At 41.3% G+C, this 24,229-nt stretch overlaps 2 protein-coding genes across 5 annotated transcripts in view; one reads left to right on the top strand and one right to left on the bottom strand.

The window, feature by feature from the left end:
* The first annotated feature begins 239 nt into the window (after nucleotides 1–239).
* On the top strand, nucleotides 240–19,002 carry LOC137610800 (zinc finger protein DPF3-like). 2 transcript variants are annotated; one of them, XM_068338630.1, is made up of 11 exons: nucleotides 240–309; nucleotides 6,610–6,770; nucleotides 8,432–8,539; nucleotides 10,556–10,683; nucleotides 11,987–12,082; nucleotides 12,293–12,353; nucleotides 12,674–12,715; nucleotides 12,811–12,951; nucleotides 14,114–14,227; nucleotides 15,248–16,069; nucleotides 16,508–19,001. In XM_068338630.1, exons 1-10 carry the CDS (start codon nucleotides 278–280, stop codon nucleotides 15,406–15,408), a joined length of 1,044 nt encoding a protein of 347 aa, XP_068194731.1. In that variant the 5' UTR covers nucleotides 240–277; the 3' UTR covers nucleotides 15,409–16,069; nucleotides 16,508–19,001. The 2 variants fall into 2 exon arrangements, with proteins under 2 accessions (XP_068194731.1, XP_068194732.1); XM_068338631.1 differs by lacking the exon at nucleotides 12,674–12,715 and having other exon boundaries at nucleotides 16,508–19,002.
* Nucleotides 19,003–19,893: 891 nt separating this feature from the next.
* The window catches only part of LOC137611032 (regulator of G-protein signaling 6-like), a 41,619-nt gene continuing 37,283 nt past the window's right edge, over nucleotides 19,894–24,229 (bottom strand). For 2 of the 3 annotated variants that reach the window (XM_068338998.1, XM_068338999.1), the window contains one exon: nucleotides 19,894–24,004. In XM_068338998.1, the coding sequence (XP_068195099.1) occupies nucleotides 23,954–24,004 (51 nt within the window). In that variant the 3' untranslated portion in view covers nucleotides 19,894–23,953. The remainder of the gene's footprint in view (nucleotides 24,005–24,229) is intronic. The other variant, XM_068339000.1, reaches the window with a different exon arrangement.

Raw genomic sequence — 24,229 nt, 5'->3', positions numbered from 1 at the left:
GCCCGGCCTCAGTGCGCCAGGAAGTAATCACATTTGAGATGTATCCCGTCTCCAGTGAGGGTCTCTTTAAAAGTGCTGTTATTCCGCTAGTGTACAATATAAATACAAGGGAAAACCCTTTAAAATAATTTTGACAGTTTACCCATAAAGCCACGCCCCATAGGCGTATGCTGTAAATGTATTGGTCCACGAATTCCCCCCCGAGCTGTGATTGGTCCATTCCTGTAGGTTTCCCTCAGAACTGCAAGACGCTGATATTGCGTTACATTGTAGCAAAATGGCGGCTGTCATTCAGAATCCACTGAAAGCGTAAGTAATTTGGACATTTATGAAATGTGTGATTAATTACTTTGTTGCCAACTGGCGCGTTACGGCTATCTGCTCGTGCATGTGATTTCCAGCCGTGTAAACATGACAGAATAAGATGTCCAAATTAATTTTGTCTACTTCTTTGCATGGCAAAGTAGCCTCGCATAGTTCTTTTATGAAACAAGATTTTAACATTAAGTCTTAAACATGCGCGTCATGTTACCTGACATATCGGCCACAGTGGAGAGGCTTCTCCTCCACACGGTCCCACATTCAAACCGAAGACACTGTCGTCTTATACAGGCTATACATTTGTCCGAAAACTGTCGACAACGTGCCTTTGCGTCGCTCCGAATAATTAAAAGCCGATTTTGTCGATGCTCGCGGGGGCAGAGCCGCGACATAACATCCGACATACCGAAAGTCGTTTATAGTTGCTGTGAATTGTCGACATATCAACTTTGACTCCTCCGAGCGCAGACGCGGTCCGGACCCGGTGAGAGCCCGAGAGGGGAGGCATTTTGTGTTCGCATGCTTTCTTGGCTCCATCGATACAAGTGACAACAATTCTAGTCCGCTGTTAGAAATAGGGCAACACTGTGCGTAAAAAAAAAAAGCGCGTTTATCCATCGCTAAACTTCACATAAATGCGGTTCATTATCTCCTTTATTTTTCTTTGTTCTTCTGGATTGTGTCACCGATTCATAAGTAAGTTAGACGCAACTGGGCTCCTGCTTGTTTTTCTGTTGATGCGTTTATCTGCTCACACGCACATTAATCGGGACGTGACAGGAGCGTTCAGCCTGTATTGATGTGTGTTGTCACCATCATGGCTCGTTTGGAGCTGGGGAGGCGAGGGGAGGAGGAGGAGGAGGAGGAGGGGGGGCGCTCCGCTGCGCCTTTAAGTGGAGGAGTGCTGGAGATTAGCTCGGTCCAGGATCCTGGGTCCATCTGTCGAGGAGATGCTCCTACAGAGATGAAGTGTTGGGCGCAGGCAGCAGAACCATCTGCTCCTCCGCAGAGGGACCCTGGCACCTCCGCGGCGTGGAAAGCACAGGGAGTTCTCCACGGAACACTTTGCACAGTGCAGAAATTGTTGCCATTGTTAATGTGACATTGTTCCCCACACCAAAGAGAAGGTGCAGGATTGTGTTGTGCATGCCCGTTTTTCATTGTGCATTGATAAACAGTATATTCCACACTATTAGGCGCACTGGATTATAAGGCGCACCTTCAATGAATGGCCTATTTTAAAAAAAAAAAATCATACATAAAGTGCACTGGATTATAAAGCACACTGGATTATAAAGTGCACTGGATTATAAAACGCATCTGAGAACTCATCTTCAATGAATGGTCTGTTTTAAAACTTTTCATATATAAAGCACATTGGATTATAAAAAATTAAGAAAATTAAAGGCTTTTGGGTTGGATCTTGCGCTGAATACAGTTAGTTCATGGTATAGACTTGTATCTTTTTTTCTTTCTTCAACATCACAAGATCTGTGTCATAAAAAAATAAAATAAAATACCCATATTTCATTATGTTCCACTTCGTCGCAAGGTTGGATTCAAATCCAGATCATAATCCAGATCAACTAGACCAGTTTCTATCTCTGGAGGGGACATGTATTAGTATGTATTGGGTCAGTGTTGGAGGTGAGCCCAAACATGGAGCTGAGATAATGCAGTCAGACTCATGTGTTTGTCCATAACTCATAAACTGTTGATGATTGCATCAACAGAATGGTTGGAGCAGCTATTCTGGGCAGGTGAATGAGTCGGTGTTACTCAGAATCGGGTAGCTCCGAGTAAAGCCACATCACTACAGTTTGTGTCATGTCCTGGGTTTAATGATGCAACAACTGATGCTCTCACAACCACGTCCAGTTCTGCTCAGATGCTCTGATTCTAACAAAACGTGACTGAATTTGAGTTGTCAAGGTGACATTGGAATTAACAGGAGTATAAGGACATCATTCAGTCAATTAGGTATAATGAAAAAACTACACACAATGGAACTGAATACTGAGGCCACCATGCTGTGACTAGTCCTGCACAGTCTGAATGTTGGCTGTATGCAAAGGTTCTATGGAATCTGAATTCTCAAAGTCAACCATCACACCCACTGCCAGCTGAACAATGCACTGAAGCATTTTGTTCTCCAGTAGTAGATGCTTAATGATCTTCTCCCTTCCATCCTCTCATCCTGGACGTTTGTTTCTAATAGAAACATTATTTTTATTTTAAAATATGTTAGATTAGTACTTCTCTTGGACTTTCCCCCCTCTCCTGTGTTGTAGCCGGTGTTCTACCATCAAGCTGCTGAATCATCTCATAGTTGTTTTAGCATTCTGATGTGGAATGTCTCCTCGCCATAAACTGCGCTCAATGAAGTGTTTCGATGTGCTATAATTAAACTCTGTCTTGGGTTTCTGACTTAATTTCACACGTTTGTCAGATTATAATTAGCCACATTTGACACTAATTGGATGTCGTTCCTGTGGACCAGTTGACCTTTTTTTTTTGTAATAGGATGATTCACTTCAGGGAAATGAAATGCTGGTTTGACTTTGTAGGGGTGTGGAGGATGAAGGAGCAGCCTGCGTGAGGTCTGTCCCTCCTATGAGTTTGGGTGGATGGTAATTTCCGGAATCTGCTGATTAAAATGGAGTCTGCAATATTTGATTAATAAAGAAGCTCATAAAGCTGTTCAATAAAGTTCTGGCCACAGCTGGAGGTTGGTCTGGATCAGGTTACAGCTCTCCTGACGTGAAATAGCTGATCATCAGCTACTTTGTCGCTACTCTTGAGTAGACTTCTAGTGAGTCAGGTCGGCTCTGATGGTGCTGCAGTGGGTAGTGGTTGATTTGACTCTTGTTCTGATTGGTGTGTTCTGAGCTTTCTGTCAGGATGGTGTGTTGTGGTAGGTCTAGCTTCCGTTGAAGCAGAAGCTCACCTGCACAAACCTTGTTATGTGTTAGCTGGTGAGACTCAGGTTGTGTTTTCAGTCAGAGTCACGATCACAGAGCCACTCTCTGTAACGCTGTTTGCTTTCAAACTATAGTCTGTCATCACTTAAGTGAATAGTGTTGTTACGGTGATACTGACAGAGCATATCGCTGACAGGAACACTGTTGCGGAGGCTCAACTGGCCGCAAAATTTGCTTTTGCTTTTCACTTATTGCACACACACTCACCTTCTTTACTCAGCTGGAAGATATGGAGGACGTGCAGCGCTCGCTGTACCGCGGAGGCACTGTTTTTAAGATTACAAGTGTTTTGTAGCTGATGCCACCTTTCAGGCACTGAGTTTAACGGGTAAATATGGTTCCTTACAGATTAGGTGGTGTTTTGTTTTTGTAAAACGGAGTACAGAAAAGTAATTGCTGAGGTCAGTGAATATGCAGAAATGATTACAAAGTGATTGTAAGAGGTTTCCCAGCTTGTGGGTTGTGACCCCTCAGGGGTTCTGCAAATTGCATTTTTCGGGTTGTAACATAAGAAAGTAGAAGAATATTTGTGAAATCATGAGGAATTTATATTTGTCCCAGATGCCTCAATTGTTTTCATGATTTAGTTGATAACTTTCAGTGGAATCAAAGTTTAATTTGTGAATCAGACTGAAAATGCATGGAATTAACATGTAATGATTCTATTTTGTTGTACAGGCAGCAGAGTAAGTAGAAGGTGGTCTGAAGTGTGATGGGGTGGACTACATTCTGTTTGAGTCAAAATTTTAACTGTTTTCCCTCAGTTCCAAATCTGCATGATCATCAGGTCATTCATGCTTTCTTTGCTCCATCAAAATTGTTTTAAAACAGTCGAATGTTGGAAAAGATAATACAAATACAAGGTGGTTTGATATCAGTATTTTGAGGGTTCATTAATGTTTAAATTACCGTAAATTATAAAATAATTTGTTGCTTTAATATCGTGGAATTTAGTTTATCACCGGTGGTCCTGGAATGCATGAACCGCGAGTAACGAGGGATTACAGTAAACAACCAGGAATGTCAGGGAGACGTAGTCTTTGGTTTAAAAGGAGGGCCCCTGAACAGACAAAGGAGGAAGCTCTGTCTGTCGACATGGGAAGGGTTTGTGTGTCAATGTGACTCTTGTCTCCTGACACTCATTACAGGTGTCAGAGAAACTGAGGTGCACCTGCTGCTTGGGTTGACGGAGGCCGCCGACGGAGATCCTCTTGGTGCACAGTCAGAAGACTTGTACCAGATATTCTTTGTTTCTCCCCCAAACCCTTCACATTCAGCTAGACAACGTGGTGTTTTAGGTTGTGTGTCTTGATAATGAGGTTTTTTTTGTCTCATTTGAGCTGGAGGTTGGCAGTGAAACGTAACGGCGAGGGTTAAGATTTGTGTGAATTTTTAGAGGTCTGAGAATCCTTCCACTCATTTTCAATGAACACCTGTTTTTGCTGGGTGGATCTTAACCTGGCTGGTGATGGGCGAGGCTTTATAGCCTGGCCAATTTATCCTAAGACCAAGCTGTAAACACAAACACCCAGTCACAGTCACATTCACTTCTACGGACAATTTAGAGTTACCAGTTATTCTGGACTACAGATTTTTGATTTGTTGTGAGAAATATGGAGAACATGAGGGTACCTACAGAGGGACAACATGCAGACTCGCTGACAGGGAGGCCGCTGGCCACAGGTGGATTTATGACTTGGCAGTGTGTCATTATTTTGCAGGAGCCACATATTTATCTTCAACAGAAATCCCTGCTCGAGCTTTAGTGAAGATGTCCGACCTCTGAACCTTCAGCTTTATAGCCGGTCTGTTTAGCGTGTATCTCTGTGTGATACCTCTTGTAAAAATTCCTGTAACTGTAGGGGTGAGAATGTGAGAGTCCATGACAGAAATTGGTATTTTTTTGGGGTTTTTTTATACGTGATAAGAAACTGGATGTGACATCTTTACAGAGCATGTGGTTGTAACATGATCGTTATCTGGTGGTTCTCACACCAGTAAAGAAAAAAAAACAGTCCCATATTTATTCATCATGATCTGCTTGTTCGTTCTCAACCTTTTCCATCCTGTCTTGTTCTTTTTATTCATCTCCTTGTTTTGCCGCCACCTTTTCACCCGTGCGCTCTCTACGTACCTGCCGCTGTTTATTCTTCTCAGTCATACGCTGACGCGAAGCCCCTTTTCCAGAAGACTCACACACACTGTGGCATTGTCAGCAGCAGGCTTTGTGCAGGGACAGCATTCCATACGGCCGTTCATCCGCCGGACATCATCTCATCATTGACGCGTTAAGACGGTAGAGGAGGAAGACAGAAGGAGTGAGACCTGGAAGAAGCTCACAGCATGGGGCTCCTCCAACTCCTCCACCTCTAGTTATAGATTCCAGACTCGGCTTGCCGCCCTGCAGTCTGTTAGTTCCACTTCAAAATGGCCGTCTTCCTAACGTTGTAATTGGCAACACATGGAGAAACTTCATTACGAGCATGTGGAGATGTTCAAACTGCAAGAATCATTAGCCGTTATTTGGCCTCTGCGACTTTTTCCATGATTTTGAGTTGCAGCGTTTTCCCCATCTTTGATATAGTTAACATGAAACCTGCACTTGTGCGAGACTCTCTGCTGAGATTAATTAACTAGCCTAATTACCATAGCAGGCATGTGGCAGCAGTCGAGGGCTGAATGTGAAATATCCTCCCCCATTTCACTCTGAATATTAACAGTGGAACCCTAAGGGACTGCCAAAATCTCAGTGGTGCTCAGAAAAGTGGATGTACAGTGTGAGAGTCTGAGCTGCTTCCTAATGGGACTGACTTTACATTAGACCCCTAAGTCTATGTCGCCGAGATAAACAAACCAACGCCTCAGTGCCTCACAGCCGGGTTAGAATCAGACAAAACAAAGAGCCCATAGAGGTAAAAATATGTTTAACTTCAGCAGTGGGAGTCGGCGCAGCACAGAAACTGGATTGCAGTCTTTTCACAAACTCTTCCTCTCATTGGCAAGCAGGAAGAGGAGAGCCAGCCTCAGCTGTCAGTTTGAGACTTATGTGCATTGAACAGTGCTGATAAAACGTTCGAGCAGGCGGGACCACATTTCGTGCTTTGAGGAAGGTTCGGGACTTGCATACAAATGTCGTAGCGTCTTCAAGTTAATGATTTCATTGTCGTTAGCAAAAGAACCAACGGGCCATCATAAAGTCATTCATAAATGTAAGAAAAGACTCGCTTTTGTTATTCCTCCAATCAGGTGCCTCATCAGGAGCATCAACGTGTCACAGTGTCACTGACCTGACCTTACATCCCTACAGGTTGGGCGACCAGTTCTATAAAGATGCCATTGAACAGTGCCGCAGCTACAATGCCCGCCTGTGTGCCGAGCGCAGCGTTCGCCTCCCGTTCCTGGACTCACAAACCGGTGTGGCCCAGAACAACTGCTACATCTGGATGGAGCGGCACCACCGCAGCCCCGGTGGGCAAACACACACTAACACACTCTCATGCATACAAAACGGCTTTAATCAATTAAACTCGTAAAGTGTTGTCTGTGTTGTCCTGAGCTTTGACAAAGAGTTATAGATAATGATTGTTTTCTGTATTGATTAATGGGGGGGTTTCTGTTTTGTTTGTGTTTTATCAATCATTTACTGATAGATAATAACAGAAAATAGTGTTTTTAACAAAGCCCAAGGTTAAATCCTCAGGTTTCAGGTTTAAATCTCACAAAACAAAGAAAACCACAGAAAAAAAGCTGCAAATTTTTTAATGTATTTTTAGTCACATGATACAAGGGTCATCTGTCAGCTGACTGGTCCCTGCCTCAGTCCAGACTCTACTCCACCACTCATGAATGATTTGTCATGAAATTTTGTTCACACATTCCTGGACAAGAGAGGATAATCTTCCTGATGGTACCATCAGTCAGAAGTGATGAAATGTCTTCCAGCTAGACTTCACTGATCTGCATCGTGTTCTTGTTGTTCTGTTCTTGACACAAGTCGATACGCCACCGTTTCAAAGGTGTCAGACCAGCTTTGTTGATTTTTTTTTTTTTTTTTACTTCTGCTTTTTGGTGAGTACAGTAAATGAAGGAAAATATTTTCTTTTTGGTTTCTGATTGTTTATTTCGAAGGTAAACTGTACATTAAAAAAGGAGGTGGGAGGAAGCCGGAGAACCCAGAGAGAACCCACGCAGACACTGGGAGGACATACAAACTCTGCACTGAAAGGATTCAAACCCAGACCCTTCTTTTGATGAGGCAACAGCGCTAACAACCACGCTACTGTGCTGCCCTCTCACCACAAAGTGATTGATATTTTATGGCTGAGAGGGAAATGTGTGGATTGCCATGAAATTTTGATTCAGGCATTTACGACTCCATAAAAATTCATTTTGAACAATTTGCACTATTATTAGCATAAAGGTTTTATGTCTACTACTTTAATGCCTAAGTGTCTCATCAATCTTTAATTATAGGATCGCTGACTTAAAATGAACACTTATACCTGCTAAAGATGAGTAAGTGATGCTTTGCCCGCTTCAACATGTTAGTATTCTACTTTAAGAATATTTCTCAATTCTCAAATACAGTGCGCACACATTACTGGCGGTTAATACGTTCCAGGAACCACATGCGAATAACGAATTCTGCGATATATCTTATTATTTATGGTAATTTAAACATTTATTATCCTCCCCATACTGATATTAAACCACCTTCTATCTGTATTACCTTTTCCCACACTATTTTCGACTATTTAAAGCACTTTTGTGGCTCACATAAGTCCGAGACTCACGGAACGTAGTGCACTTCCGAATGCCGTCAGACAATAGAATGCGCGTACGGGATCACATGACTATCTACCAAAAACCTGCAACAAGGTGAAGTCGCAAGCGTTGATGCGCGTTGAAGTATAGCTTCTCAGACCTACTAGAGTGTGTTAAACTTGTTGGACTTGTTGGACTGAATGACTTAAACTATTCAATGATTGTGATTTGCAACTGTCAAAAAATAATTTTGATGCAGCTCATTCATTTTTGAGGGTACTTAAGTCTTTTTGTCTGACCTGGAAAGTGTATCTGAATACTTATTGTGTTTCAATTGAAGTTGTCTTATTGGTGTGATTATATAGGGGTCACAGCAGGACAGATGTACACTTACCCCGCCCGCTGCTGGAGGAAGAAGAGACGGCTGCATAACACCACAGATCCACGCCTGGGCATCTATGGCCTCCACCTTGGTGAGAACCTACAGCCTCCTCTCCGTAAACCACCTGCACATCATTCCTTGTTCTTTAGTCACCCCCCCCCCCCCTTCCTTCCCACTTCCTCCTTCAGCTCATGTGATGATCTGGAATAATCTCACTTAAAGCATATCACTATGTCTCAGCACACTAAGCAGAACAGGCTGCCAGTCATTTTTTTTTGCTGAGGATAAAATGTGGCTGTGTTCACCCCTGCTGGTAAACTTGTTTTCTGAGAAGGAGAACATGTAATTAGATTTGCTGCTGCTGGGAGCAGTGAGTCTTAGTTTGGCATCGGAAGACTTTATTTAATAAATGTTATAGAATAGAGTTTGGCCGTCCCTGGCTCACTCAACACGTTTTCCCTCTGCTCTGTCTTATTTTCACCTCGCCACCTACCTCCCATGCTGATCGGTTTTTATCTCTTTGTCTCTTCCCTCATTTTGACAGGCAGCCCAAATAACTGGTCCATTCTGCGCCAAAGTTTTGCATACCCATGGAGATGTTTTGCTATCTTTAGGGATTAACATGACAAAAGCGTGAAGCTCCATGTTTTATGTGGCTATAATGAAAGGCAGAGAGAAATGTGTCGTTTTTTTGATTACATTCTATAATGTGCACAAAAAAAGGCCTTTTATGTAAATAACATTTCCCCATTGTGCTCTGGAACAAATGGAAGTTAAGATTGTAAAAAAAAAAAAAGAGAAGGAGGAGCTGGAAAGAGAAAGCAAGATGGAGTGATACCGTATGAACCGAGCCTTTGTTTCCCAAACACATCACATTAATGCCTATTGTTTTCCACTGAGCTCATGCTCACTGAGACGCGCCACCACCCCGCTGTCCCTTCCCTCTCCAACAGAAGCCGATCGTACGTGCTTGTCTGTCTGCTCGGCGGAGGGGAAAACATACCCTGATTTAACCTCCCGTTTCTCATACAAAGCACGTCGTGCAGCTGGCCAGAGGTGGCCGGCGCAGGGCAGCGGAGTGTCTCGCTGCCTCGGCTGCTCGTGTAACTGTTGTGCTGGAGACTGGGGCTGCATGCAGAATCAGCTCCTTGCTGCAGGCTGCTGCTGACTCTATTTTTAGCCCCCCAGCTCCCATGGGTCGAACGGGAGGGAGGGGTGTGTGTGTGTGTGTGTGGGGGGGGGGGGTGTCTGTCTCGTCGCGGAGAGTTGAAAGTCATCGTGTGCAGACACAATGGTGCGAGGCTGATGTCGCATGGTGGAGGGGCCCATTTCCAAAGCGCTCCTGCTCGCCTGCCTCCTATGTCTGCCTGCTGCCTCTGCAGTCGGCTGTTGCTTCATGGCTCTTCAGAAGTCTGGCTCACGGCTCCAGCGCTTAGATGGACTTGGAATCTGGAGTCAGGGGGAACTCTTTAGAAACATCTGCACGGCAACTGTGTGACCACTCAGCTGCCTGAGTGGAATAGTGTCAGTCAGCTTTTGTTTGCTTTGCTTTTGTCTGCTCAAGCTACTCGTCAACCACTGTTTGTTTAGATCCTCACCCCGCTGTAGGAGGAGACATCTCCATGATGTACTCAGGTTAACATGATAAGCCACTCAGTTATACTGTTCCTCTGAGATTTCTGTGGATACCGTCATCTCAGCGTCTGCACACGGCAGTATTGTAGCACGCTCATCAATGACACTGCTCTCTTTAGAATGACAGTGTACATTTAAAAAAATAAAAATAAAGCAGGAATGACACATTCTGCTGGAGACAAAGAATGAAAAGATGACAGCCGCTTGAAGAAACTACGCTCACATGCTTTTATTAAGAGTTCTCAAAGACATAATGGGAATGTGCTGACAGAAAGCCAGTCAGAAGCCAAAGATTGTAGCTTTGATGATTCTTTCACATTAACAGCCTGAAGATTCACAGACTTTAATGTGGTGCAACTTTGAGATTGTAAGCATTATATAAGAAACCTTAAAGTGAGCAGTAGACAAGTAATAGCATGTTTGTTGGTATTTTGATGATCATCGCATGTTGCTGGTTTTTGTGTCCGTCCAGATGGCAGCCTCATGTCTAAGGACACCTTACCCACCCAGAGCACCACACTGGAGGCTCTGCTCCGAGGAGAGGGTCTAGACAAGAGGAACAATTCCAAAAATGATGAGGAGAGCCTGCTGGAGATCCAGGTGAGATCAGTCAGACAGGTCTCAAACCTTATTTCATGTGTGTGTGCAGAATTATTCAACCCCCATTGCGCGTACTGTTGATCACCCGTTAGCATTCACCAAGTTAAACAGTTTACAGTGTAATGCAAAGGATTTCTGTCTACATTCAACACTTAAGGCTACTTTTACAGACTGCTGCAGTGTCAAAACGATCCAGACCCCAAGTAGCATCCACATGGGATACTTTGGTAAATCAGATTCTAAAATTTTATGCTAAACTACATAGAGTTGCTTGAGCAGAAGAGTCACTGTTTTTCCTGTTAAGACCTAACATTCCATAAGCCCTCTATGCCTCGGCTCGCTGATGCTCTGGGGCTGCTTTGCTGGATTCCATTGAAAAAATAGTAAATCTGAAAAAGCCTCAACATCTGCGAGAAAGATGAAACTGAAGCTTTCCCGTCAACTTGACATTTCAAAAGGACGATCCCAAACAGACCCCAGAGTCCACTGTACTGACTTGAATCCCATAGAAAATGTTTGGTAGGATTGGAAGAAGGTGGTTGCTGAATGGAAACCCAGCAACATTCTAGAACGACCCACCGGAGTAACATGAGGAAGACAAGCAGAGGACGCTAAATCTGAACTAGCTGAAAGGTAGAACTGGTGCACAGTAGTAAACCAGGAAAGAGCTGACAGGAAATTAAAGTGTTAAAATATTCATTTACAGTATTTACTGTGAGAATTGTAGCGCATGCCATTCTACAAGACAGTCAGCCATCAATGGTAGATGATGATGATGATGATGGTATGACATATGGGTGTCATGAAAACTTGAAATTGACCTGATCAAATGTAGACAGTGCAACAAAAACTGAACCTTGGTTTGAATTTTTTAGGAATGAAAGCATAAAATGTAAAATAGTCAGTGATATTCCTGAAATTGCTGAGGGCCTGACTTGAGAGCAACCTAAAAAGCCATGTTTAGTCACTTCTGCGTACTACTGTCCCACCGAAAGACATTTGGGACAAGAAGCTTTAAATTGCCATTTACTGACAGGTTATATATGACAATAATTACTTAACATATGATAATTTTAAATAGCAAAAACCTCACCAACTCTGAAGGTACAAAGGTTGCTGATTAAAGCATTCATATCAATAGAACAATCAAGTTTTCAGTCCTTTATTCAGTTTTGTGATCTGCAAGCTTTTCAGCCCAAAGTAAATATTTGAACTAAAACAAAACGTGCAGCACTTCTGTCAGAAGTATTTTGTTAGCAAGCTGCTGTTTAAAGAGCCAACTTGGTGTTTGTCTCTGACTCAGAGGGTTCTGGAAGCAGATGCAGCAGAAGACGCGTTCAATGATGATGATGACTATGAGGTGGACACTCCCAAGAGGAGACATCGGGGCAAAGGAAGAGTAAGTTACAACAGACCCCAGTACTAATAACCTAGAGAAGTTGTGTGGAGTTATGTTATCAGCCATTCTCATATTCTCTTGATGAAACAAATATACCAACTGCTTGCATCAAATGCAATATATATTTTAGTATTTATTTTTTTAATGTGTTGACTGTTCCATACTGTGCAAAGATTTCTCTGGAGAAGGTGACTCTGTGTTTTCCTTTAGGGTCGAGGTTCAGGCCGCAGGAGAGCAGATATGGATGACGATAAGCCATACATCTGTGACAGTAAGTAGAGACCAAACATGAAGCACGCTGCAGAAACAAGTTACCAAACTTTATGATCATCTTCACCATTCAGCTTTCAAATTGTCATTTTGAAGTTTCACAGCTATTTTCTTACAATTTTATTTCCTCCTATGAAACATTTCTGCTCCTTTTAATTTGGTCTAACAGAAACGTTTCCTGCTCCTACATTAAAACTCACCACCAGATGAAATCCAGCAGTCTCAAGTATCCCTGAACATGTGACAGTGAGGGTTGGGTGTGTTGGATTATTCCATTGTTGACACTGCCACTTACCTGTTTTCTCTTCTGTTCTGTTAAAGACAGGTACAAACAGAAGCAGAACTCAAAATCTTCAACCTCGGGTACACTTGATTTATGTTTTGATGGACAAATGATGAGTGGAGTATTTCAAGCGCTGTGATTACTGATGAAGTTGGCTTTCTGCCGTCTGTCACAGTGTGTGCAAAGCGCTACAGAAATCGTACGGGGCTAAGCTACCACTACACCCACTCTCACCTGGCAGAGGAAGAGCGAGTCGGAGAGAGGAGCACGCTGGCGTCCAGATCCCCATCTGTACAACAGACTGATAGGCACAAACGTAAGCAGTCAAAGTTCTTCAACTAAGACTGATCAAAGCTTTTGTTTCATTAAACAGAACAACACTGGCGTCCCAGAGGCAGGTGTTTCCCATTAGATAACTTTACTGAAATGTTATATTGAAGCAAAACAACGCTTATTGAAATAAGCCACTGAGTGTTTTTAAAAAAAAATATTTTAAGTCTTTTTTTGATCATGTCTCATTTTATTTAAGGGGCCATTTCTCTGAAAAATCAAAACACTGATTAAACAAGTGCTTCAGAAAAAAGCTGCTATTTCGGACAGGATCTGTAAATACTCTGAGTATAAACTAGTGACAGGTTAATAACTGAGCAACCAAATTCCAAGGATAAATTCCGTTTCAAAAGATTTTGGTCAAATGGCCAAAATGAAAAAAGAGGTTACAAAAGCTGCAAATTATAATGCAATATATTATACAGATAAAGTGAAGTGGGTTTCTGCACCACAACTTAAAAACTGTTTTTTCATACAACACCAATAAACTATCATCTTTTCCTATTGAAGGACTATTCTGTTTTTATTTTAATGCTTTCGTGGTTATAAGTTTAACCTGGGTTCCTTCTGCGAATGGGATTTGTCTCAGATCAGGGTTTGGGCCATAAGTCAAAAACTATTACACTGGGATGAGTTTCTTGTGTTGTACTTTATGTTGACTATAGAGTGAAGTTATCTAAGGACAGGCTTGCAGAACAATTGTATAGTGCAGGTCTGTTGCCAAAACTATACTATCACAGAAGTCACCGAGTACACATTAGGGTAAAAGTCAAAATAGAAAACTTCATGCTTTCAAATCAGAGGAAAATCTACCGATATAGATAATTAACTTCACATCAAAGGTCAAATTAAAGAACTGAGATTTGTTTTATAAGTTGTATATAATGCGACTGAGTGAAAAATTCCAATGCAATCAACATATAGTACACATGTAATTGCATCATGTACTGTATGTTTATTGTGTAAGACACCAAATGAAGTTGTTTACAATCTACTGCCTTCCATGTTTTGAAGCACATTTTCAAAGCCATATTGAGCACTGTGCGACAGCTACAATGGAATGGAAAAGTACTGTTTTTTAAAAAGTATTGTATTGACATGCCCATTTTAAAATGACCTGTTGTCTTTTTTGTGATTGCGGTGGGTAGGTCTAAAGGCTCCAGGTGGGACTACTATTCCCAACAACTGCTGTAATAAATGCAAGGGCTCTAACAAGAAAATGGGCAAATCGGGGACTGTCTACGCAGTCTGCCAATGCACAAGTGAGTCCATACGCTCCTAACATATACATAGGTGACCTATAGCCTGTACATTGTGACCTATAGCCTGTACATTGTGACTTACAGCCCGTACATTGTGACCTATAGCTTGTATATTTTTGGCTTATGGCCTGTACATAGTGATCTATACTCTGCACATAGTGACCTATAACCTGTGCATAGGGGTATATAGCCTGTACACTGTGACGTATAGCCTGTACACTGTGACGTATAGCCTGTACACTGTGACGTATAGCCTGTACATAGTGGTGTATAGCTTGTACATAGTGGCATATAGTCTGTACATAGTGACCTATAGTCTGTACATAGTGGCATATAGCCTGTACATAGTAGCATATAGCCTGTACATAGTAGCATATAGCCTGTACATAGTGACCTATAGCCTGTACATAGTGGCATATAGTCTGTACATAGTGGCATATAGCCTGTACATAGTGGCGTATAGCCTGTATATAGTGGCGTATAGCCTGTACATAGTGACCTATAGCCTGTACATAGTGGCATATAGCCTGTACATAGTGGCGTATAGCCTGTACATAGTAGCATATAGCCTGTACATAGTGACCTATAGCCTGTACATAGTGGCATATAGTCTGTACATAGTGGCATATAGCCTGTACATAGTGGCGTATAGCCTGTACATAGTGGCGTATAGCCTGTACATAGTGACCTATAGCCTGTACATAGTGGCATATAGCCTGTACATAGTGGCGTATAGCCTGTACATAGTAGCATATAGCCTGTACATAGTGACCTATAGCCTGTACATAGTGGCATATAGTCTTTACATAGTAGCGTATAACCTGTACATAGTGACCTATAGTCTGTACATAGTGGCGTATAGCCTGTACATAGTAGCGTATAGCCTGTACATAGTAGCGTATAGCCTGTACATAGTAGCATATAGCCTGTACATAGCGACCCATAGCCGGTACGTTGTGGCATATCGTCCGTACACTGTGACGTATCGCCTATACATTGTGAGATCTGTCTTGTGTCCAGCTGACTGCGGGGAGGAGAAGGAAGACGGAACTTTTACTGGAGCGGAGGAGCTGTTCAGCACCACCTCTGAGAGCGACACTTCTACCTTTCATGGCTTTGAGGATGACGAGTTGGAGGAGGCGGCCACAAACGGCAATGGAATATCCAACCGACACAGATAGAGAAAACCTCCAGATTTGAAGAGACTACTTTTTTATGTGGATTAACCTCTGGCAAAAATCTGCTGCTTCTTTTTCAATGTTTTTTGTTTGCAGAAAGCACAAAATGATCATTTCAGGACAAAAATGCAAGTGGTATTTTATCTACTGAACTTGATGAATAATTTATGAATATATACTGTATGTGTGTGTGTATATATATAATATATATTAAACATATATATTATATATAATATATATTATATATTATACATATATATGTATTATATAGTATATATAAAATCACACACGCACGTACATTTAAGGATATGAACAACGATCAGTGTTTCTTGAAGAGAATTGGTCTCCAGGTGAAGCAGATGTTTTTGGAGTGTTTTTTTTCTTCCCTGAAGGAGGAGGATAATCTAAATCTTTTGAGCAAAAAGAAAAAAAAAACACACTGGAAAACTTGGTTTGGGAGCCGATTGAATGTCATTGCAGACCCATACTTGAGACTTCGGATATTTTGAAGCAGTGGCCACTGTGACTATGAAGGCTTCTATGCTCTGGATTAAATTTATATGAAGATGAAGGAACCAATGAAATGACTGCCACTGGAAATATTTGGAAATGAAGAACCTTCTAAATGTTGTCTTAGCAAATATAAGGGACTAAATAATGAAAGGTGAGCAATGATTTAAAGAGTCCGAAACTGGGATACTAAACAGCTGTAAACAGATCAGGCTACAGTAGTCCTGTGCAGCACTTTGGTTCAGAATAAATTTTTAATAACAGAAAATGAATCCTAATGCCTCTGGTGAGACCGTTGCATCAGAATCGGGTCATTTCCAGTTTGATTTATAGCCCGCTAGCTGCTCTACTAGTGATGTTCATGTCAACCCCAACTGGGGTTAGCTAATGCTTGTATGCTAACAAATTTAACCGTGGTGGACGTTGTTTTGTAGCCATATTCTGAACTAGAACTGACTCAAGTGATGTTTGCATACTGACATTTATTTCACAACATCTCTGCTTAAATGAAGCCTCAGCTACTAGCATGACTGTGTACTTATGGTCAGACTGCTGTGTGTCTAATCCATGGTGTCTCTGTTGCATACTGTAGGAGCACTCGGCACATGTGAGGGTGACCAATCAGAAGAGGATTCAAGTACTAATGAGCCATCCTGTCCCTCCTGACTTTGGGTCTAAAATAACACTGAAGTGGATGAACAGACATCGACCCCCTCTATCAGTCATGTGACTTAACCGAAGCACTTGCTTCCTTGATATATACTGATCCCTTTTGAACGTTTGAAATGTGATTAGACACAGCTGCATTTTGTCCTTTCTGCAATCCGTTGGAGCTCCTATGGGAACACTAAAGGCCAGGCATTATGGACTGTTTGTCCCCCTGACTGGTGGTCAAGCCTGCCCCCTCCACTCCACTCTGACTGTGTGTCTGCTGCGTGATCTGATATGACACTAAGATGTCATTATCCTCATCACTGTGCCAGCCTGCTGCCCTGTGCTGGAATCCAGCTCTGATAGCCATGACCCTCCAATCTGATTGGACCAGTGACCCGCTGACCCCCCAGCCATAGAGATGGTGCTTAAATCCACCACTATTACATGCAGACCTCTGGACTATTGTGTTGAAACTCAAGTGGTCATGAAGGTTTTATCTTCCTGCTTTTATCCCTCGCGTTCATGTTTGATCCCGGGCCTCTGAAATGTATGCATCTGTAATTTTTTTTGCCTATTTTCTCTACTGTATAATATTTCCACATTTTGAACTCTGTAAAGTTCAATTAGTATGACTTCCTTGTTTTTCAGACCATATTGAAACCTCTGTCCTGATCAGGTGCACAATAGCCACAAGTACTCAGGCATCTTTCATTTCCTCTGCTGTTGATTGTTCAGCCACTCAGCTCTGATTCATGTGATTGTATTCAGTTGGCACAGAGAGGCAGTAAACGCTACACAAGGATCCCATCATGAGAGACACCCAGGAGGTATTTTTGGGATGCTGCAGTGTCGCGCTGCACAAAAAAATTGCAATAACAGGCTTGAACTTGCATCTGGTTTCTGCTGATTTTGCCTTTCCGTTTTAAAAAGTGTGAATCCTCTCCGATCCATTGGAAAAGCATATCGTCACTAGAGGGATACGACTGCCTCAATCCAGTTATTTAGCGTAAAAACAAAAACCGTGTGACATTTCCGTTGAATGCTTTGGAGTCTTAATTGCTTTGTGACATTTAGAAGGTGCTTAGGGTGCTGCGTCCAATAGTCCTCAAGGTCACTGGTTTCTCATGCTGTGTAAGATGTTGGTATCCTTCCTGTGATTACTAAGTATCGCTGCAAAATAATGATAGCTGTTCCTTTTCAGAAGCTAACCATTAATCCTGTATCTGGTAATACATGCATACGTGCATTCACACCGTATTTCTTCACTTCCCTCAGGGACCCTCCTCACAGGTGTTTATCTCCCCTGGACAGAGAATGGATCTTCTCAATTATCTTGTCTCTCTCTGGTGTCAGTTGTATGTGTTTCCACAGTAAGATGAGTCTTTGTGTCTTTTATCTTCCAAAGTCATGCCAGAAAGCAAAAGCATGCATCACCAATCACAGACATGCCTAACGTTACCTACCGTGCAAAACAGGCCTAAAATGGTGCGGTTTGTACACGAATGGAACGCTCCTAAATGCAAATTTCAGTGACGTCTGTCCCAAAGTATTTGTCACCAATCATTAAATCATCAAATAGACTATACCTCGTCAAAGACTCAGCAATAGGCTCTGGTACCATCATGTCTAGACTGCCCTGGGGTCGGAAAGGGAGGATCATGCAAGGAATGGAGCCAAGAGGAGATGAAATGGACATTAACGGGTGTTTGTTTCATCCTTAGCTGTAAATTCAAGTGGAAATGGAGAGAACGAAGAAGTTTTTGTTCAACTATTTTTATTGTTCTGAGAAAATAAAGAATGGATGGTGTTCTTGTTTTTCTTTGACACGGATCATAGGTTTTTTGTTGTTTGTGTAGATGTAGATGACGAGAAATCCCTGACTGGACTGATTAGTTGCGGTGACCCTCAGACTCTAAACAGAAGAACACTTGAGTTTGTTGAACAGTGATATCTCTGGATTTAAATTGGAATAAGACAATAAAAAGAGGAGCTCTGAAGCTTAAGTTCAGAGCTGGTTCTCATTCATCCAGGTCACGGTTACCCAAAGTTGTTAAAATCAATCCACTGGACTTGAAGAAAGTTCCTTGAAAATGTCTCAACCTTCATCCAAGAAGCTTCTTCAGTTCTGAGAAATCAAGGAACTTTCTTGAAGTCCCAGTGGATTGATTTAATCACCTTGGATCCACAGTAAATGTTTCTCAGTGTAAACTGGTATAAATCAAGTTTAATCCTGTTTTGAGACCGGTGGATCCTATTAAATGTGTGAGACGTCTTCATCAGCGAGGGAAGGTTTAATTAGCATTTAGAGCTGGAAACTAGATTGGCCTCATTACCTAGAAAGGTCAGTTCAATGACATAATGAGACATGCTGTGAGATACTAGTGGGAATAATTAAATCTTGAACAAACAATATGGTTCAGATCCAAATAAAGAAATTCTGTCTTAGTTTGATTATTGTGCGCCTTTAAATTCTGGATACTTCAAAGGAGCAAGAGTTCTTGTTTCTTTTTTCATTTTGTACTTCCATATTGTAAGGAACTACACTGGAGATTCAAAGGATGACCTAAACTGAAACAGATGTCTAATAAAATGCTGAATAATATCACGTTTTCCACAATACCGCTCCATTTCACTAGACCCTCCCTGCCTGTTAAATATCCACATGTAGGCTCTAACCCAAATCCACAGGTAATTTCTCTTAACTCATGAAGCTCATAGAATAACTTGTACAACTGTTTTCACAGACGAAAGCACCTCGTTGCTTGTAAACTGATTTTTACATACTCAGTGAAGCTTTTATAGTCCACTCATGTATGACGCTTGTCAGACTGCTGACACTGAATCTATCAAAGACCTGAAATAATTGTGTCCATTTATAAAAAACTAATTTGGCAGGAGAAAATGGAAATGCATTTGTAATTCAAGTAATCCAAATCAAGTAAACATTTTTTACAGTGCTTGAATAGGTTATTTTTTCAAAGAGACAGTACTACTTGTGAACAATTTTCAGCTGCTTACCTCTGACTACATCTGCATTGAATTTGTGGCCCTACCAACTGATCTGCCTCCAGGAACAAGTTTAAGATAGAAGTTGGAAACCGTACTAAACTGATGCTGAATTATTACTATTATATTTAACTTTGGATGTCCCTTCATGTTTAATTAATCTCTTTCCACCACAAGGCCAAAACTTTTCATCTGTTCAGTTGGCCTATCTGCTGCAAAAAATAATGGCATTCCCACCAGGCTCAGCTTTAGTGCTCATGAGAAAATATTGACATGATATCACACTATAATAAGAGAGGGAATACAAGAGCAGCCTTACAGTGTGCTTGTGTACATCTGCAGCTGCTGTAACAAACTCCAGGACATCAGTCAATTAGAAATCAATATCAGCATTGTGATAATCAAATTCCATGTCAATCAAGTTTTATTTATAAAGCGCTTAATCATGGCAACAGACATTTCAAAGCGCTTTAACAGACAGACAAGCCCAACTGATCCCTCCAGAGCAAGCATAAGCGACAGTGGTGGGGAAAAGCTCCCTCATTGAGGGAGAAACTCCGGGCCGGACCCAGGATCTTTTGGGCAGCCATCCGCCTTGACCGGTTGGGTGGGAAATAAATAAAATGAAGATAAAGACAGGGTAAGAGAAAGAGAGAAACAGAGAGAGAGAGAATTGCAGATAAACCAGATGGAGTCAGTGTCTTTATGGGTATAATTTTTATGGCTATACGATTTGATGCAGGCGCTGAATTGAGGACGGGAAAGTCAAGCTGCGTTCAACGACTTCTGGGTTGTTGCCTTCAATACGTGTTCCCCATCATGTAGTTTGTTATTTCAAGGCACAATTACAGCTGCATGGATGACTGTATGGATGGTGACATGTGTGAGTTTACTAGATGAATGCAGGAGATAAAGCACACTCTCTTGGGATCTAACACTTTCCACGTGTCAATGAAGTGAGATTTTTAATCAGTAAAAGATTCATTTTCCCCCACTCCAAGTGTAAATGTACAATCTGATAAAACCAGTATACACAGTTGAATTCATGGAAATGAAAAAAATGCTAAATTAAACTATAAATTTCAAAAGGCAGCATATGTTGTATGTTGTGTGAGAATTATTTTAGAATATTGAAAGAGTTTTCAGTTACGTCCTGACAAAATATGTTTATAGCCAGATGGCCAGCAAAAGCTTGATCCAGTCGCCATATGTAAGGGGACAATAAAGATAATATGTGATATCAAGGACAGAAATGATAGGTTTGTCTTAGTTATTTTAGAATAAAGTGTTTTGTGTTTTACATTTGCATGTATGGAAGAGCCTGCAGCCAGTTTGCTGCTGAAAGTTGTCTGACACTTGTTGAACTTCTTTTGTTCCAGGACACAGACCAGCAAACACCAACAGCAGAGCAGACGGGTCCAGAGCTTTTATTATTTGGTACCATAGATAGATAACAGGTGCATTAGTATTTGGGGTGCCAGTAGTTCCACTAAAACCACAAAATGCCCCGAATATGTTACATGCATAGTAATATGTGCCCATATCTTAATTATGTTCTTCTGAGTAATGAAATGTAGCCAATTTACATCACTGTGTGTATAGTGTCATTTTGTTTGTGCTGGGAATAACAATTGGTGCATTGACTCAAGTTAAGCATCTGTCTACTTTACTGGTTAGAGGTTACTGGTTTATGCTAATATTGGTCATTATTGATAAGACCTGTACAGTGCATTGCAATAACTCTAATAGAAACTAGACAGCACTCAGACAGTGCAACCCTCCGCCAAGGCAGTTTTGATTCAGATTGCAGTCAACATCCATTGGCTTGTTGAATCCAACATCTCTGTTCATATCTGTTTGCATAATCCTGCTAGCAGACCAAAAATGGCAGCAAAACCCTCCTTGGCGTAGGAGATTACAGGTGAGTGAGTCATTCAGCAGGATGCTCTGTAGCTGCAGCAGCTACTGACCTCTAGGGGGAGCTCTGACACTAACATGTCATCAGTCCAAGCACTCTGGAAATGTGTGAAGACACAGAGGAGCAAAGAGGTTGCACAGGTTGGGTCACATACTGTTGTCATGTCCATTCACTGATGAGTTTCAGGGCTAAACTCCCACCTGTGTGGACTTTATACTCCATTATGGTCGAATAACATGGACCATTTCCCCCATAGTCATCAAATCACATGACAGTTATTAAATGGAGAATCACAGTATATAGTTGTTGTTTTTTTTAACAAATTGGATTTCATCATTTTTAGAAATCAAACAAATATTCATGCAATAAAAAACGAACAAACAAACAATAAAACATAGATAATTCCATATACAGGCCTTGAAATGTGTCCGTGACCAGAGGACAACTTGTTTTGACATCACAATGCCTCCCGAGGTGACGTGAACAACCATAAGTACAATCTTGTGACACTGATGCTTGGTCCTGTGGTATCCTCCACTAGATGGACCCATGGCACTGAAAACTAAGAACGACACTCATAGAAGCCCAGAAAGCACAAAGATGCTGCATCATAGGTGAGTGTGTGGCTGAAGTACTGTCACTGATTCCCATGACCATCGTTTGTGGTGAGGCTTACACACAGACTTGAAACAAACGAGCAGGTTGAACCCCTTGGATCTTGAAAGCCTGAGAAGTTGTGAAAGCAGTGAAGTAGTCTGTCCACTGGATTAAATGAATCTGAATTATTTCCTTCTATAATGCTCCCCTTTATAAGGACAGTAGCAGGACAGACCTTTTTAAAGATTCTCCTCTCTGAAGAATAAAATAACAATCCATAATTAAATTTAAAAAAAGGACATGGAAAGAAGGAGACAACACACTACTGTACATTTGTTTTACAGTCTGGGTACTTCTCTCTCTTTTTTTTTTTTTAAATTTTTGTTCTTAGCTTAAGGCACTGCATGGCCTCGCACCAGGTTTCTGATCAGAAAAGCTTTTGCTTGAACAAGGAAGGAAGACCTCGTCTCAGATTCTCCAGGACTTCTTCTTCACTATTATTCAAGGCAGAACAAAAATGTTTAATGATGTTACTTTCAGTCATGAAACCTCTGCAAAAAAAAAAAAAACCTCCCCAAAAAAACAACAACCCAAAATCAGAGGATCTGAAAGGAGCTGGAAATATTTAAAAAAAAAAAAAAGAAAAACATAAATCTAACGGTCTGGAAGGAGAAGAAAAAGAATAATAATCAGGAGAATAAGCCGAAGAAGAAGCAGAAGATGAAGATTGATTCTTAGAATAAGAAGATTTTTTTTTTTTGAAGAAGAAGAATTATACTTTAATCTTCCCTGCAGGGAAATTATTTTGGTCTTGATTTATATGGTGTATTATTTACTCTTATTATATAATCTTTTATTAACTCTTTTACTATGATATATTTATTTTGTGCGGTACTTTATTCTCATTTTAACGCCTCATATCATTTATGGGCATTACACTCTACGTACGTCGAATGCCTGTGAAGCTCTTTTAATTTAATCCAAATGGCCGTAGAAATAAAGTTTGATTTACTGGTTCATTACAAAGAACTGCTGCAGACACAAAACATTAATCCTCAACAAAGACATTCGTTCGGATGACGAACAGCGACGTGTGGGGTGAATGCTACATTAAGCCCTTATGCCAAATATTGGAATGTAATGAAGCACCAAAAACTATAATTTAAAAAAATCAATTTTATAGACATCCTTAAATAGAACTTGTGGGGGGAAATTGCTTTGCATTGCTGATCACTGACAAAATTATAATCACGGTTGAACTGTCATGCAGTGTGCTTTACAGGGAACATGTGTCATTTTCAAGGGCATAAAAAAAAAGTTATAGACATTTAAAAAAAACAACGACAAAAAAAGAAAAATAAATACTAGGCTTTGCTTTTTCCTGGCTGTCTTGTGAGTATATATATATATATATATGCAAAACGTTATATTCCTGTCAGTGTTGATTTCACATGGTGTTTGGCCCTAGCTGTTTCAGGATAGCTGAATATTATTGTTGAAATACCAAATATAAACAGGTTTATTGGATATTAATAATATCCAGTATGAAAAGAGCCTGACAACCTGTTTGCAGACTGATGTAAGATGACAGCTGTCGTCTCAATGTGCTTCTACTGTACTCTCCACGTCTTATGTTGCGTTGGCTGAAGTCCATTGTCATTTTCTCAGCGGTTCAGTCCAGGATGTTCTACCCCAGCACACCCGGTGCTTCGTCAGAACGACAGCAGTCCACGTAGTTACGTCTGAGAACCTCCACAGTAGCCCCGTCCGGCCCAGCTGCGCTGTCTGTGCCCCCAGCCCTGGAAAGTGTGTGGCAATCACCCCCCAACAGGGTCTGCTTGTGTTTCTCCAGCGCAGGTTGTGTCAGGACGATTGCATCAGGCCGGTCAGACGCTTCCCCGTCAATGATTTCCCCTGGAAGGTCAATTACAAGAAAAACACGTCACTTTATCTGAGACCATAACTTTTTAATCGCATAAACAAAGTGAGTTTTGTCTAAAATGTGTGTTTGCAACCATTTATGTGACTATGATGTTATCCTTTCACAAATACGTAGACACAAAGATCCATTATGGAGTGTATTATGGTCATACTTGCAAAAGCCACTGATAAGTGAGCCAGCCAGTGTGGTTTGTGATA

Source organism: Antennarius striatus, chromosome 17 (genome assembly GCF_040054535.1).
Source record: "Antennarius striatus isolate MH-2024 chromosome 17, ASM4005453v1, whole genome shotgun sequence".
NCBI classification, from domain to species: Eukaryota; Metazoa; Chordata; class Actinopteri; order Lophiiformes; family Antennariidae; genus Antennarius; species Antennarius striatus.
The sequence above is the reverse complement of the archived record's forward strand: the minus strand, read 5'-3'. Positions and strand labels throughout refer to the sequence as shown.

Bases quoted from the DNA above. Each gene is read 5' to 3' on its own strand.
- LOC137610800 (XM_068338630.1), top strand. From the start codon at position 278: ATGGCGGCTGTCATTCAGAATCCACTGAAAGC. The intron at 8,540-10,555 runs GTGAGAACCTAC...GTGTCCGTCCAG, and splicing joins CATCTATGGCCTCCACCTTG to ATGGCAGCCTCATGTCTAAG. The intron at 12,354-12,673 runs GTAAGTAGAGAC...GTTCTGTTAAAG, and splicing joins TAAGCCATACATCTGTGACA to ACAGGTACAAACAGAAGCAG.